The sequence below is a fragment of the Apus apus genome, chromosome 1, assembly GCF_020740795.1.
Source record: "Apus apus isolate bApuApu2 chromosome 1, bApuApu2.pri.cur, whole genome shotgun sequence".
NCBI classification, from domain to species: Eukaryota; Metazoa; Chordata; class Aves; order Apodiformes; family Apodidae; genus Apus; species Apus apus.
In genome coordinates, this window is record NC_067282.1 from 138,221,668 (window position 1) to 138,237,022 (window position 15,355).

The 15,355-nt window shown below is 35.0% G+C and overlaps 1 protein-coding gene across 1 annotated transcript in view; it reads left to right on the forward strand.

The window, feature by feature from the left end:
• The window catches only part of PLCZ1 (phospholipase C zeta 1), a 51,992-nt gene that overhangs the window by 27,744 nt on the left and 8,893 nt on the right, over positions 1 to 15,355 (forward strand). The window contains exons 7-9 of the mRNA XM_051642639.1: positions 3,105 to 3,335; positions 5,109 to 5,265; positions 6,520 to 6,636. Coding sequence (XP_051498599.1) covers positions 3,105 to 3,335; positions 5,109 to 5,265; positions 6,520 to 6,636 — 505 coding nt within the window. The remainder of the gene's footprint in view (positions 1 to 3,104; positions 3,336 to 5,108; positions 5,266 to 6,519; positions 6,637 to 15,355) is intronic.

Genomic DNA, 15,355 nt, shown 5'->3' on the forward strand with positions numbered 1-15,355 from the left:
TGAGCGGGACTGTTTCTGGTAGCACAATGAGAAATAATATCTTGCAAATAGTTTTTAAGGACAGTGTTTCATACAACATTTACACTTTTACCTAGGATTGTGCCAGGTTTTAATTAATCCAGAAAGTCAGTCTGCCAGTGTCACCCTTTTTAATTTCTTTCTTTAGTTGTGTGGTTTTTTTGTTGTGTTTTGGTGTCATTGTTTGTTTTGTTTTTGTTTTATTTTAATACAATGACATTTAGAAAGATTCTTTCATGTATTTTGTGTCCACTACAGAGCAAAATACAGAACTGATGTTTTGACTGCAGGAAAATTCTCATTAGGTAACTGTATCCTATGAAAACTTGTTATGAGATACCTAAAAAGGTATTTCTGATAAAATTAGTATCCATTTAAGTAGAGCTCAGACACTATTGGCAGTATTGAACTGAAATTCCTCAATAACTGTGATTTGCAAGGCTTGTCACAAGGACATACATTCACATTTTTACTAAGGGTGATTCTGCTCTTGAATCATTGAAGAATGCAGCTGCTGTTTTGTTGTTTTTTTAGCAGTTGTACTTAACAATACTGTCCTGTTATTTTCATTCAAGGCAAATTTTGTCAATGCCTCAAAAGCTTCCCTCATGTAGGTCTTCATGGAAGCACATACAGCTGGTCAGGAGAGGAGAAGAGAGATCAGGCTAAATTAAAACAGGGGAAACTGTTTTTCCTTTTTAAATACTCATGACCCAGATCTGAGGTTTGTTCTCTACATTTCTGAGGACTGAATTTTGTCTCTTTGTACATTATTGCAATGGTCAGTAGGTGGGTTTGCCTGATCCATTCCAAAGTGATTATGAATCTTGTCTTGGAGTCTTGTATTAAGTCAGCTGTTCTGATTTGTGTTGTACCTCACATTATCAGAATGCCTATTTAGGACAAGAACTAAGTTTTGTTCATTTAATTATTTAAATACTTGTTCTAACTGATTGTACTGGGAGGCTGTTGCTTATGCCAGCCTTGAAGTTCCATTATGCTCTAGATGAGGTCTATTATGTTTTTCGAAATTATTCATTTATTTTTTTAGTATGCTTACATTTTATATATAAGTACGTAGTAAATATATATTTTTTATTTAAAATAGAAAAAAAAAGATACCATGAGTATTCGGACTTTGAGCTCATTATATGCTTAAAAGATTTAAATGGGTACAAAATATCCCAAGTGTTTAACACTGCTGATTACAAGTTAAAGAACTTTATTTTCATATAGCCACTGATTTTGTAGCCATATATTTATTACATATTTTTTTTAAAGATCTGTTTGAAGCTCGGACTTAAAGTCTGTGTTGTGTCTTTTTTCAGTTTATGATCCACTTTTAGTGAGTTGGGTTAAAGAGTATTGGAATCTGCTTCTGGACAAAAATTAGCAAAATATATTTGTACTAGAGTGTTTCTATAACTGTTTTTAAAAGAGGGCTGTGATTTAAAAATGTTATCTTTATAGGAAAAAAAACCCAACAACCAGAATTTTAGAAAATATCTGACTCAATCATCATGGCCCATTTTTATATGATGGCATAGATTAAGGTCTTTTTTTACTTAAGGCTAGTTTACATATAGGAGGCAGGGATATAGCCATGGAAAGGTTTTCCTTCACTTGCATACTAGGTGTTTCTTAAATCTGTAGAATTGAATCTTACCTGTAGATATCAAAATATAAGACCAAAAGTGGATTGACTTGCTTTTAAATGTCAGGAAATATGAAGAAAATTCAGAACTCTTAAAAAATATGAGTAGCATTACTCATATTAAAAACTCTTCTAAAAGTATCACAGAAGAAAAACCACAACAAAACCCAAACAAGTGCATCAATAAGAAATGAAGGAAATGTTAAAGGGCATCCCTATTCTGAATCACCACTGCAGAGAGACTAATCAAATCTTACGCTACCATGGTATTGATAGATGTTAAGCACAAGATAGCTCATTCCTCTTGAACACTGACAACCTACTAATTCAAGATCTGAAGAGATAAGGGCATTAGAAGCGATGTAGATTGCAATGTAAATAACTGGATCAATTTCATTGCCTAGGACTGATTTCTATTATAAAGTTTTGGTTTTATGTGTTTTCTATCAATCATCCATGCTTTCCATTTTTGATGAATGAATACTTTAAAATACAATACAGCAGTTGTCTTTTCTTTAGTGTGTATTTCTTCCTTTTTTGCTGTACCCTTCCCAGCAGTGTAGCCCTTCTTTTCACTAGTGCACATGAAACTTAAGGAATATTTTTATGGAACACTTTAAGCAAGGACCTAAGCTAGTCCTGCAACTCACTGGCAGTTCCTGTGTGGAAAAATAGAGATGAATGTCTGCTATATAATAGCTGTTTTATCATTAATATTATTTCATAAGTCTAGGTGAAATATTTATTCATAGGATTCATGTGCACAGATTAAACCCATCTTATTAGAAGTTATAACAATTAATTGATTTCCCACATTCTCTGTTATGAAAATTGAAACATGCCCATTTAAAAATGGAGAAACTGCTTAGGCAACAAATTACCAAACTCATTAATTTGCCTGACCAGGTAAAACCAGCATCCTTTCTATAATGGCATAAGTACAAAAGTTTAATTTGGTGTGTTAGACAGATGTGCACAAATACACTAATAAAATAGGGTAAAAAATATCCAGCAGCTGCAGTGATAGCTAAAAAAATTTTCAAATTAATATCAGATATATGTGTTGAAGTCTGTATGTAAAAACAAATTAATGCATAGTTAAAAAAAAAAAATTTACTTCCTATGTCTTACCTGTTCATCACTTTCTACCTTTATCTTGCTCACAGTTTCAGGTTCTGTGTAGCTGTATGTTGTAGAGCATTTTTTCCTGTCATGGGGTTAAGTACTCACTTTCTGCTCCATACTTGATGCCCATATTCTATTTATTTTACTTTGGACTTCTGCCTCACTGGTATCTATCTTCATTGTGATACCTCACTTCATTATACTTCATAAACAGCTTTGAACATGGGTTGAACAATATCTAGATATGAAAACCTACAATTAATCCATATATAATTCTAGTTACTACAGTTTAATCTCTTTTCTATAGGAACTAAAATTCAAAATTCTGGTAAAAAACAAAAAAATTGGCACAATTGAGGAAGGTATGCTCAGGAGAGAAGCTGACAGTCGTGGTGAGACAGCAGAAATTTCTGACTCTGACCATACGAGCGATGAAGAGGAGGAGGATGATGACGCAGCTCCTCTTTATTCAAACAAGGAATGTCCAAAAAGAAAAGGTGAACAGAGAGCTTCAGGCCCACCTCGAAAAAAGGCAAAGGTAACTTTTGTCTCAATTGGATTTAGCAAACATGTAGTTGTATGCTGTACGACTATAATATCAATATTTTATTTTAAAATAGAGATTAAATGTAAAAGGCTTTAAAATGACTTAGAGCAGTATATTTTGAAATAATATATATATTAGCTCAAGGCTTTGGTTTGTCTGATTCTTTCAAGACACTTCAATCTGAAGCATTTTAGAGTATCCAACTCAAAAGCAGCTCTTCCCTCTTCTCCCATCCTAAACTCCACCTGCATTTTTCATTTTCATGATTTGTGCTTGTCCTGGGTGCTCAATAGCACAATAGAGCTAAGATAAAGCTGTCTTTGGTCTCAAGATTCTCCTGTAGGATGTATGTGTATGGAGAACAGTCATAGGTCCTGATAACTAAGGACAAAGTTAACTATTTCTTCCCACAATCTATCTTGGAGATTTTGAAGAGCTCCCATTCCCTTATTTTCTTCTGTCATGGATTTATGCATGAAATTTGGTGTAGAGTTCTGCTTACATTAAAACATTTTTAAACATTTAAAATAGAAAAGGTATCTTTACGTTTATCATATAGAGACTCAGCATTAAATACTATTTCTGTAAGACTGTAAGAATTTTATGTGATTTTCTTTTGATAGTCAAATTGAGTTTACTGATTTTTTAACCAAGTGGTACTCTATCTGAGGGTGAGTATTTATTCTGAGGTCCCACTCTATTCTTTATTTGAGGGTGGGAGAGCATTTGCATCCACACTCAAGATACTGTAGAGATGCTGCTGGCTCTGGCTGTGTCACTGCCTTCCACACAGAAAGTTGTATTATTGAGTAATTCTGTTACAATAGACTCCGATTGCTCCTCATGGGATCCAGCTGCAGAATAATTACCGCTCTTGAACTTCACATAGTTGAAGAGTCACAGGAAGGCCATCCCTATTATTTTGTCAGATGAGAATTTGCCTTCAAGAGCTCTAATAGAATGTAAATATTATTAACACCATCAGCTCTTTGCTCACTACTACTGCTGAATAGCTCACAAGTTCATGCAAAGTGAAATGAAGAGGTCATATCGTACCTCATTTTAAGGGATAAGACCCTGGTAAAATTTCAGTCACTGTAATGCAATGAAGCCTTTGCTTTTCTTGCTTTGGTAATGGAACAAGACTAAGCAAAGACTTTGGCCAAAGGACTTCCCATCTTAATTAAGAAAAAACGAGTTTTCCTAACCTCAGAGCAGTGCTTGGAGGAATATGCCTATGATTATTTGCTTTGCATGATAAATATTCTCTTGTTATTCTATATTTTGTAGTTGAGTTTGTGCTATTGATATATAGAATCTCATGCTCTTCTCCCCCCAGGTACTCCCTACCAGTATACTGTTTCTAGTACTTTTGTGTGTTTAGGAATATAAAGCTGGATATATATTTTAAATGATTAATGTTAAGACCCATGAAAAATGACGTGAATTTATATACCAGTCTTAGAAGCAAGGAAATGATAAAGCTGTCCAGCAGAAGACTGTGCTAGGAAGCATTGGAAGCATCTCTCCATTCACTCTACAATTAGTATGATGAACATAGGGGTCAATAACCTTAATTGTCTCTGTCTAGATCAACTTTCTATCAAAAGTAGTATCTTAGCGTTACATTTTCATTAATTGTGACTCATGTTGCCATACTTTATGCATCCAAATAATAGTTTATTCTGAAATGTTAATAATAATAATGAAATATGTGTTATTGTGAAATTTTAATTCTTCTATTATTTATATTATGATTATTAGATGAAGAAGATACAAATTGCCTTAATGTTGTCAGACCTTGTGATTTATACCAAATCTGCGAAGTTTGTGAGCTTTGAGCATTCCCTAGATAATCAGAAGTGCTATGAAAATAATTCAATTGGAGAAAATCGAGCACGAAAATTTGTAAAAAATTCAGGTAATTTCTTTGGATTTACTCAGATAAAAGTTAAAATGTTGCTATGTTTAATGGCTTCAGCATTGGAGGGGTTAAAATTGTATTTGGTTGTTTTTATGAAGCTGTTTTAGAAATATCTTTTCATTTGCTCTGCATTTTTATATTGTAATTGCTTTTGTAAGGAAAATTGAAATTCAGCTTTGTTTTATTTTCATGTAGAAGAACAAATATCAATATAGTACAGAAAATGTATTAATACTTCTTGCTTCATTGTTTAGAAGTTACGGTCAGTACTTGAGAATGTGTGGAATAAATTTCACTCCACCGTGTATGGACTGTAGTACACACTAGAGTTAGGCACACAGTACCCCTGGCTTTGATGATAGCTGAAGATAAGAGAATCAGCACCGATGGACTAAATAAACCCCATAGCAGACAGTTTGCTCCATTGGACCAGATCTTCACACCAGCCAAGCTGGATCATTCAAAACTCATTCTGTGTTGGAGCATCTCCATTTGGTGCAGCCAACAGATTGCAGCCTCTGCTATTTTAACTCCAGCTGTCTGCCAACAGCCTTAAGGGAGTGTTAAAAACAGAGATCACTGCCCATGAGAACAAAGTCTGCCCCAGGCCCACTCATCCAGGGCCAGCCCAGCTGCCATCCACCACTTTGTGGAGATGATTCAATGGCTGCTTAAGTGAGTGGTGCTGAACGGTATCAAAACAAGTAGGCTTTTGCCAGACATCCATGGTAAGAGTCCTCTCTTGTCCCTTTCCAACATAGTGAACTAAATAGTTCTATAACAAATAAACACCAAACCAAACCAAAATAAAAATAAAAATGAGGGGCAAGATGGAGGATGGAAAGGGTCAGAGTGATGAATGGAAATATAAAGCTTTCTGTCTCATTGCTAAACAGGAATGGTGTAGACAAAAGTTTCCACATCTGTGTAGTTTATACCTTTGTGGGAGGGAAAACCGCGAAGAGGAAGAAAGTCAACTCACTTGAACAGTTAACAAATCCTGAATATTACAAATAAATCAATTAAGTATCTTTTAGAAATATGCTGTTCACTGGTCTTGAGGTTATTTAGTAATTTTATTTAAACCTAAAAATCAACATGCTTAAAAACATCCTAAAATAGAAATATATTGATATACCTATTGTGTAAAATATTGTTGGCTGAGATTATTATGTTTGTATTATTTATTCAAATATGATATCTTTATTAATTAAGCTTTTCTTACCAAGACTTTGTCATTCTATTTTTCAGCTAAAGAATTTGTTTCACATACTACAAGATTCATTACAAGAATCTACCCTAAAGGAACAAGAACAAGCTCTTCAAATTATAATCCTCAACCCTTCTGGAATGTGGGGTGCCAAATGGGTATGTATGTTTGCAGAGACTGTTGCATTCCAGGCTTTGCAGAATCTCTACAGATACAAAGCTTTTACCTTCCTATGCTATTATTTTGTGTTCTGGAAGTTACATATGTTTCCTCAGTGGCATCACTTTTATTTTCTGTTGTCTGAACTTCTCCTTTGGTCTACCTATCCTAACAATTTTTCATCTCAGAATCCAGTAATTCTTCTATATAATAACTGAGGGGAATATTGTTTTCATCTATTTATTTTTGTAATTACTTACAAGCAGTCTCTAACTAAGCAGAAATAAAACTTTCTGTTAAATTGCTACACCTTATTCCAAATGTTCCAGTTAATTTTTTATATATATATATATATATATATATATATTTTTTTTTTTTAAACTACAGTTTTTTTCTATTGAATACTAAGAAAAACAGTAGTAGGAACATTTTTAAGTGTTGAACCTCATTTTGCATTACTTCTAGCCCTCACACTGAACAAAACACGATTATATCTTATGAAATAGTGTAGCAAAAGTACCCATATAAACAACTTTCAATAACTAAAACAATTTTCTTCTTTTTCTTCGTGTATTATCTCCTAATGTTAGTAATAATTCTATTATATTTATCTGTAGGTGTCTGTAGGAGAGCTTAATTGACAATTTATATTTTACTGCCTGTCTGTTCAGGCTGAAATTATTATGTTAGCTATGTTACCTTAGGTTTTGAAGGTAAAACTAAACATGCTATGCTTATTCTTTCCCCCCCCGCCCCTCCTTTTTCCTTTTTTTTATTTTTGTTTGTTTGCTTGTTCTTGTTTGTTTGTTTGTTTTTTGTTTGTTTTTAAAATAAGTTTTCAGCTGGGGTCTAGCACTCTATGGCTACTTTGGAGTAAGCTAGGAAATAGAAGCAGCAGCCTGTTTAGCTAAAGGTCAGGATTGTTGGAATGCAATTGGGTTGGCTTTTTTCTAAGGTTGCTCTATAGCATTGATTTAGAAGAGGTAATGGAAAGATATATCTGTGTGATTTAGGAAATTTTACACAGCAATGGAAGCCTCATCTGAAGGATCTATGGGTTTTCAATGGCTTTTTGTGGCTGGGGTGGCACAGATGCAGGAGATGTGGGCACAGCAATTAATACCAGCGTCAAGAGTTCCCAGATTATGCTGTAATACCGCAAAGAAGTGCTTAAATGTTCCTGGTCAGGAGAATACCCAGTTGGGAGCATCTGGAAGTCTCCAGTGACTGTACAGATGCAATGTAAGTTTAGCATCTTAATTTCCAGTACAAAATAGCAGTCACTATGAACAATTTTTTTATACTGCAGATTTGAACTTGGGCTATGGCTGGAAGTATCTCACCATTACCATACCATTTGAAATTGGTGTGATTATAGTCTGTCCTTGGGGTTGATCCTCATTTAGTCTGACTCATACCATTGCTGGATTATTTAATGTGGAGTGATGCACTCTCTGTATACTATCTACATTGCTATTAAAAACTAGTAAGTTTGTTTCATGCTAAAAGAAAATGGTGGACAGAGGTCCTTAATTTTAAATTGAATTAATCTTTCAGGTTTATCATACTGCACTTTAAAAATTTTCTTTCTAGCCTGTAAATCTGCACACTGATGTCTGGAAATAATATCAGTTTGTTAGATGTCAAACAGGCTGAAGTCTTGCAAAATTACGACATTGCCTGTTGACTCAGAGTACACTTTAATGAAAAGTAATTCTAAACATTAGTACACAAAACATGGTTTCTGCTGTATAGGGGCTTTGGGCCCATTCCCAGAAGAATTAAAAATATGCAGGAAGTAGTTAGATTTGCCCTCTTGGTCACATCATTTGCATCTTCATTTAAAGACACATTTTTCTCATGGGAATAGGCTGATTATAAGTAATTCTCCACATATATTATTTCCAAGCCATGCCAGGTCTATTCTTGGTTTCCTAATCTGTTTTAGATAACCATTTGGCAGAAATATAACTGCACTTCACAATGCAACTCCCAAAGCTCTACTTACTGAATCTTCTGCTGGTGTCCTTCCACTGATATAACACAGATTTTTAAATTTTTGTGTCTGTGTTATGTCTATACAGCTCACATACCTTCCCTTTTTCCCTGCCATTTCACTCTGCATCCAATGCACAGAAGTAATGCCTCCAGATTCCTTCTACCACTTCCTCCAACTTCTCCTGTGTCACCTATTCCCCTTCCTCAGCTCCTTGCACCCTCCCCTTATTTGCTAGCTTATCCTTCTCACCTTGAAGTTCCTCTAACATCCATAACTATTTTGTCTGGGCAAAGAAAATCTCTATTAGGTTTTGTTCAAACGTACATAAAATACTTCTTGCCAGGCTCCTGCATCATGTAAATTATGAGAGTTATTTCCTCACTTCCCTTAGTGATAGACCCAAGGTAGTGCTCTCTTCTGCACCTTGTCAGCAATTTTCTCTAAATTAGTTGGAACATACTAACTTGGAGAAGCCTGGCACTCAGCTGAAGCAAGGTCAAATGGCCCAACAGGCTCAAGATTTGTTGGGGGCTGTGGTTGAAAATTATGTAATTGTGTAGGCCTAATTTCTGGAGAAATTAAAAACCACAGTAAAAAGTATGGAATTTCTACAAAATCACTTTTAGATATCACTATGGACTCAGTGTCCATTCTCTGAAAACTGATACTTATAAAAAAATATTAGGTTTTGCAAACAAAGAGGTCTTATGAAGAGTGATACTTAAAATAACTTTTTATAGTCTGGGAAAATTAGTATGCCTCCTGCATACAGCTGCAGTATGGCACTGGAAAGAACTGGTTTGATGTATCCATATCTCCTTTTGATTTAGTACATAAAATGGAATATAAAGTTTTATGCAAGGAAAGAAAATTCAGGACAGTTATTTAAACAAACAGGTATTAGTTGTATTATATTGACTGAGAAAAAGAGAAAAAAGCCCAAACCAACCAACCCCAAAAAAATCCCAAAAGAAAACCTCAGTAAAAACAAGAATAGAAAGATCTAAGTATCCTTTTCAATACATCCTTTTCATGCAGTAGAAAACATTATCCATGTTTTAAAACAATCTGCAGTGATGAACAATACATGTCACACATTATGTGAGAAAGCCTTGGTATGGCAGGTACAGAATTTTGTTTTAAAAGATGCTATATAGAGAATTTGTTTTCTGGAGCACTCTTAAAAATGTATACTTTACTGTCAAGATTCCTCTATTTTTCTGATGGATTTTTCTTATGGTTAGTGTTGTTTTGGCTGTGACATGGAAATGCAGACTGGTAATTTTGTCACATCTGGTTTTGTGGCTAAAACTTCTGTCCAGTAAGATGACAAAAAATATTAGTATTAAAAGATGGGTGATAGAGAGTGCTCTAACTAGTTCTGATTTTAACCTCTGAAGTTACAGAGGGAGAATAAACCTTCCTATTTCAATGGTTAATGTGACATCTGAAACAAACTGAGAATATTATAGTTCTAATTTTTTATTTTTGCATCTGATTAGATTATTAGAATACCTCAAAGGTCTTTACAGAGTATGTTATAGCAGTTAGATACTAACTGAGCACTCTTTATCTAGCGTTGTGATCCTTAAAACCTTGCAGATGACTTATCTCTAAATATTGCCTATGACATGGAAAAGTCAGACACATCACAGCATTTAATCTTTCTGTATCTGCATTCTGTCCATTCTGCATCTACAAGTCTCTCTAACAGTTAGCCTCTAGCCATTAAACAGATCTTCAGCTATGTTCCCAAAATGGGCTCCAGATGCTCTCCCAGGCTAAAACAATGCTTCTGCTCAAAGGCAGGGGATGAATCTGACACGTCATACACCTCATAGCAAAAGCATGCCCAGGCTGTTCTGCACAGCTGTTCTTCCAGTCTAGAGCTCATTCTTTGTTTGGGCCTGCTGTGGCCTTATCCCATAACTGACTCATGGAGAACATGCTATAAAAGACAGGAAAGATTTCCTGCTAGCTCCCAAGCCCAGCCAATGGTCAGTAAGAATGTAATGAGAAGGCCTAGAAAAGCATCTCTTTGTTGTCCACTCCCTCTTGCTTCAAGGGCAGGACTAGTCATCACAGGTCAGCTGAAAAAAGGTGGGAGTCCTATATTATTACTGCCTTCCACTTTCTAAGAAGTGAAAGCTAACTGGATCTTGCACAACAGGAACATCTTTAACTACCAGGTTTATGACAAAGTTCTCAGGCTATTGTAGAACCTGCTTCTTTTCAGGCAGGTTTGAGGGGGCTTTTATGTGTTCAATAGGTATTGAAATTTCTCTTAAAAGCAAAGAAACCCAGAAATTGCATTTTATCATTAATTTTTTTTCTACTACCATCTTCACTAAATCCACAATATCAGACCACTAATAGTATACTGACTAATTTATCTGAAATCTAGCAATTTTCATGACAAACAGAAAAAAATCAGGGGTGAATGTGCCTCTGAATTCCTTGCTGATCTTGTTCTAAACCCTGTGTTAAAGAGCAAGATTAAAACAGGAAAGGGAAGCTGATAACTTACACTTCTCTGCCAAGAAGCATAAGGGGAAAACAATTAAAAACTCATTTTGCAAAAGTATCTGTTTCAGGTGTAAAATAAATGAAATGACAACCAAAACATGCTCAGACTTACACTGCTATGTAATTTTCAGACTGACACATTAATTAAACAGCAAAAATCAATTTAGATTTTAGGTTTTATAGTTTATCGGAAATGCTTTCAGTACTTTTCCCATGAGAACCTCACAAGAGGATTCCTGATTGAAACCAGTTGCAGATATACTTGGACAATGGTTGATTTTTAGTCACCTGACTTTTTCCAGTAGAGCTACTTGCAATTAAGTAGGAACAATGTCAGCAGTTATGAACATTAGAATGATTGAATTCTTAGCATTTCTAATGGCAGTGTCTTAAGAGCTATGGATTGGAATTTTGTCTAAAGACAATAAGGACAGACTGACTGCACATGCTGAGGATGATGTCAGGCAGTTATGCATATTATTCAGCTCTCAGAAGAGTAATCCCTCTTACTATTGCAGAATACCTTATGTTGTAAGTCATTCATAAATTAAGTTTCTGTAGAATAAGAGCATCCATTCCAAAATGCGTCAGTGAAATCAGAGCCAGAAATTATAATTAATCTTAATAAAATTTGGAGTCTGAATAGCTAAAGCCCCAGTTTATTTTGTAAGGAGAGAAAATACATAGAGTTTGGCAAAACTTCTTGGCCAGAAAAGGAGATGAGACAGTTAATACATTAAAATATATACTAACTTAACTTTACAGTTAAGTCTGCTCTCTTTTTTTTTCTGCTAAATGTAAATTCCTGTTCATAAAGTTTGGGTGGGATCTTTCCTATTCACTGGCTTGGCAAGAGGGCTAAAGCTGCATAAAGATTAAAAAAATATCATAAACCCCAAGGCAAAAAGGGTGCTGAGGCCACTTAAAAAAACTATGGACAGTATGAATTGAAAGTATCCAGAAATGGCAATAGGGATCATGTCAAAACAGGACCAGAACAGCAAGTAATGCTCAGGCTCAGAGAAGCCTAAGGAGGCTGCTGTAATCTGGCAGGCTTAATTATCCTGAAAGTCTTTCTAGTTTCTCAGGAAGACCCAGATGAATGTTTTTAAAACCCGTCATGTACCATAATGTTTTCTGCTTACATATTCTGACCAGTTGGTGATAGAGCTCATTATTTTTCTCACATCTGCTGTTAGTGGGAAGAGTTTACAGGGTACTATAGTATGCATTGTATTTCTGTTATGCAAATTGCATCAGACTGTGTATTAGATTGAATAATATTTTCAGTTTACTAAATGGGAAATATTATTTGTACTTGAGGATATTGTGACAGTTAATGTTTGCACAGGGCTTAGAAATTAGAGTTGTATCTATCATTTAGATTATGAAGGTATTACATATTTTAGTTTGATAGAATTTGTTTGCTACTGATAAGAGATCCTCATGCTGTGTATGCTGCTTCTGTTACAAGAATGCTTGTTTCCTGGCATATATAACCAGTGTCTTCTGTTGATTTCAACTTAATCTGATATCCTCCCTTTTCATTCACATTTTGAGTCAACTCATGCTCAGTTAGCATGCCCTTTATTCAGGCTGCAGAAGAAATTTTTAAAAAAACACATACATCCCTTTGAAAAAAAAGTATTGTGGACTACCCAGGCAGGTGAGGACTTCTGAAAATATTTCTGTAATTTTAGGCAGCGATGGATTGGGTGTAGTTGTGACATACCTGTACGTGAGAAGAAAGGGTAGATAACCGTTGCCCAGCTGGGAGTGCTAACATGGAATACACTCACACAGATCATCTCATAACCAATGACAAAATATGCCAGAGAATTAGGATATAGGCTTGTTTTAACAATATTTCCCAGTCTGTATGGAATTGAGTGCAAATTTTGGATATGTAAGGCACAGATGATGTGTTGCAGTCATTGTGAGGAGGCCATTTTAATAACATAGACATCTGGAAGGAGCTAGGAGGATGGCCACAAGAGTGATCAAAGGGTTGGAAGTTGGATCTATTATATCTCTTTTATAGATGAGATATAAATATATCTTTTATGTCTCTTTATATTATATCTATTTTATCTCATATCTCTTTTATCTCTTATGTCTCTATTATATCTCTTTAGACTCAAGAGTGAGTAAAATTGAGGAAATTAGGAACATTGACACTGAGTGCTTTTTGCATATGATATTTTTGGAGATTGTATAAAATTCAGGCAGTTTGTGATGGGTTTTAAGTAGCATAAAATGCAATTAAATAACTAATTTTAAGGAAAGTTGGTGACAAATGTATGCTTATCCATTTAAAAATCTTCCCTCTTGAAGGCAGAAAAGGGTTGTAATACAGCTAATAGAACCAGAAAGAAAAGAATAAAAAATAAAACATGACAATTTAAAAGTCCCAGTAGGAATATTAATTGAGAGGTAGCATCACAGACTTGCAATTTTCCTTAGCTGCCTTCAAATCTTAGTAACTTAAAAATCTAAGAACCCCAGTGCTCAGTTTTGTTTTCAAAAGCTTTTGCCTTCAGTCCAAAAATCAATTATGTCTTCAATGGTAGTGCATATAGAAGGCATTGCATTTGAATATTTGGATTGTGGTTAGTTCTGCAATTAATTGTGGGATTTGCTTCATTTAACTGCTTGTGATACAGAGGTTTGGGATGAGATACACTCTTTGTATTTCGCTGTGCATTATGGATTGTTTCCTCTGTTGGGACCTAGGCTATCTCCTTACTTCCATTTGCTGTATGAAGTTATTTACAGGGACAGCCATGTCAACTTTGATACTTTGCAAGAAGATATAAGTATTAAATACAGTGATCTGAAAGAGATTCAGACTCATAGTTCCTAGAAGATTTGGATCCTTTTCAGGTGCAGGAATCACACTGAGGAACTCCTTTGCTCAGATTGTCCTCCAAGCCCATATTTTGCTCTACTGTTTTGAGTTTGATGCCAATATTAAAAGGCTTTTGGTGTTTAATGGAAGAACTGTGGAGAAAGTTTAACTTACACAGTGCTAAACTTCAGTTGTCTGTCCCTTCCCATGAAATCCATAAATTAATATTATGTACTGTTCAGGAGGTTTCATAGTGAGCATATTTGGGCTCATTTCCCAAAGAAATCAGCAGTTTACAGCCCTCTCCATACATGCATGAAATTTCTACTGTTTCATAAAACAACAGTACGAGTTGTTTTATGTTATGACAGTTCTGTTCTTGAACTTAGTGAAACTAAAATGAGGCACTGGGTAGAAATTCAGTCCTCCTTGGAGAAGGGTGCTGCTAAGACCACATTGCTAGATAATGGCAAACATAGGTTTTATTTTGTCATTTCTCAAAAAATGTGTATAGGTGATTAAAAAGAAACACTGTGCATCAACAGTACACCATAAAGTATTGCCCTAGAAGGCCACAAGAAGCTGTGAACCTTGCAAACGGTTTGAGTTAGGTATGAGTCTCAGGGAATATAATACAAAATTAAATACAAAAGTAACCAGAATCAGTTACTTGGAACATCAGGAAATTAGTAGGTAAATTAAAACTACTGTTCAGTGTGTTTCTTAACTTATTCTAAGGTAGAGTTAAGTGAAGTAAAAATAGTGTTGATGTTTGAAGGGTTCCAGCCATAATAATGTTGCCTTTCACTTGTGTTGCAAAAGTAATTTTCCTAATATGATAAAATGTATTCTCCTTTTCTTGTCTCTGTTGTTAATTCAGATTTTCCTGCTTACTAGCCTATGAAGTGTGGCAAATTTAGCAACAGTCTCATTAAGTTCAATCATGTAATTTGTTTCATCATGTGGAAGCTGCTATTTGAACCTATGACTTTTCAATTTGCCTGATTTCAGTTACAGTTTTGAAACCACATATTCTAAAAGTATGGCCTAGGAATTACTTATGGACTGAGAGATCTTGAGTTACCTGTAGATCATGTCAGGACCTAGGCTTCAAGATATCTCAGGGTTGCAGCTCTGCAGCATTCATTGCACTGCTTGAATCAATGTATTAAGATACAGCAAGGGTCACATGACATCACATTTAGGTCTGTTTCTGGATGATGTGTTGAGTCTTAAAAACCAAATTGTGAACCACTGCCAAAACTATACTAAGAGAATAGTTACCCTCTTTAAAAAAGCAAGCATGTGCCATGGGCAATATGAACTTTTGAAGTGTAATTCTTGT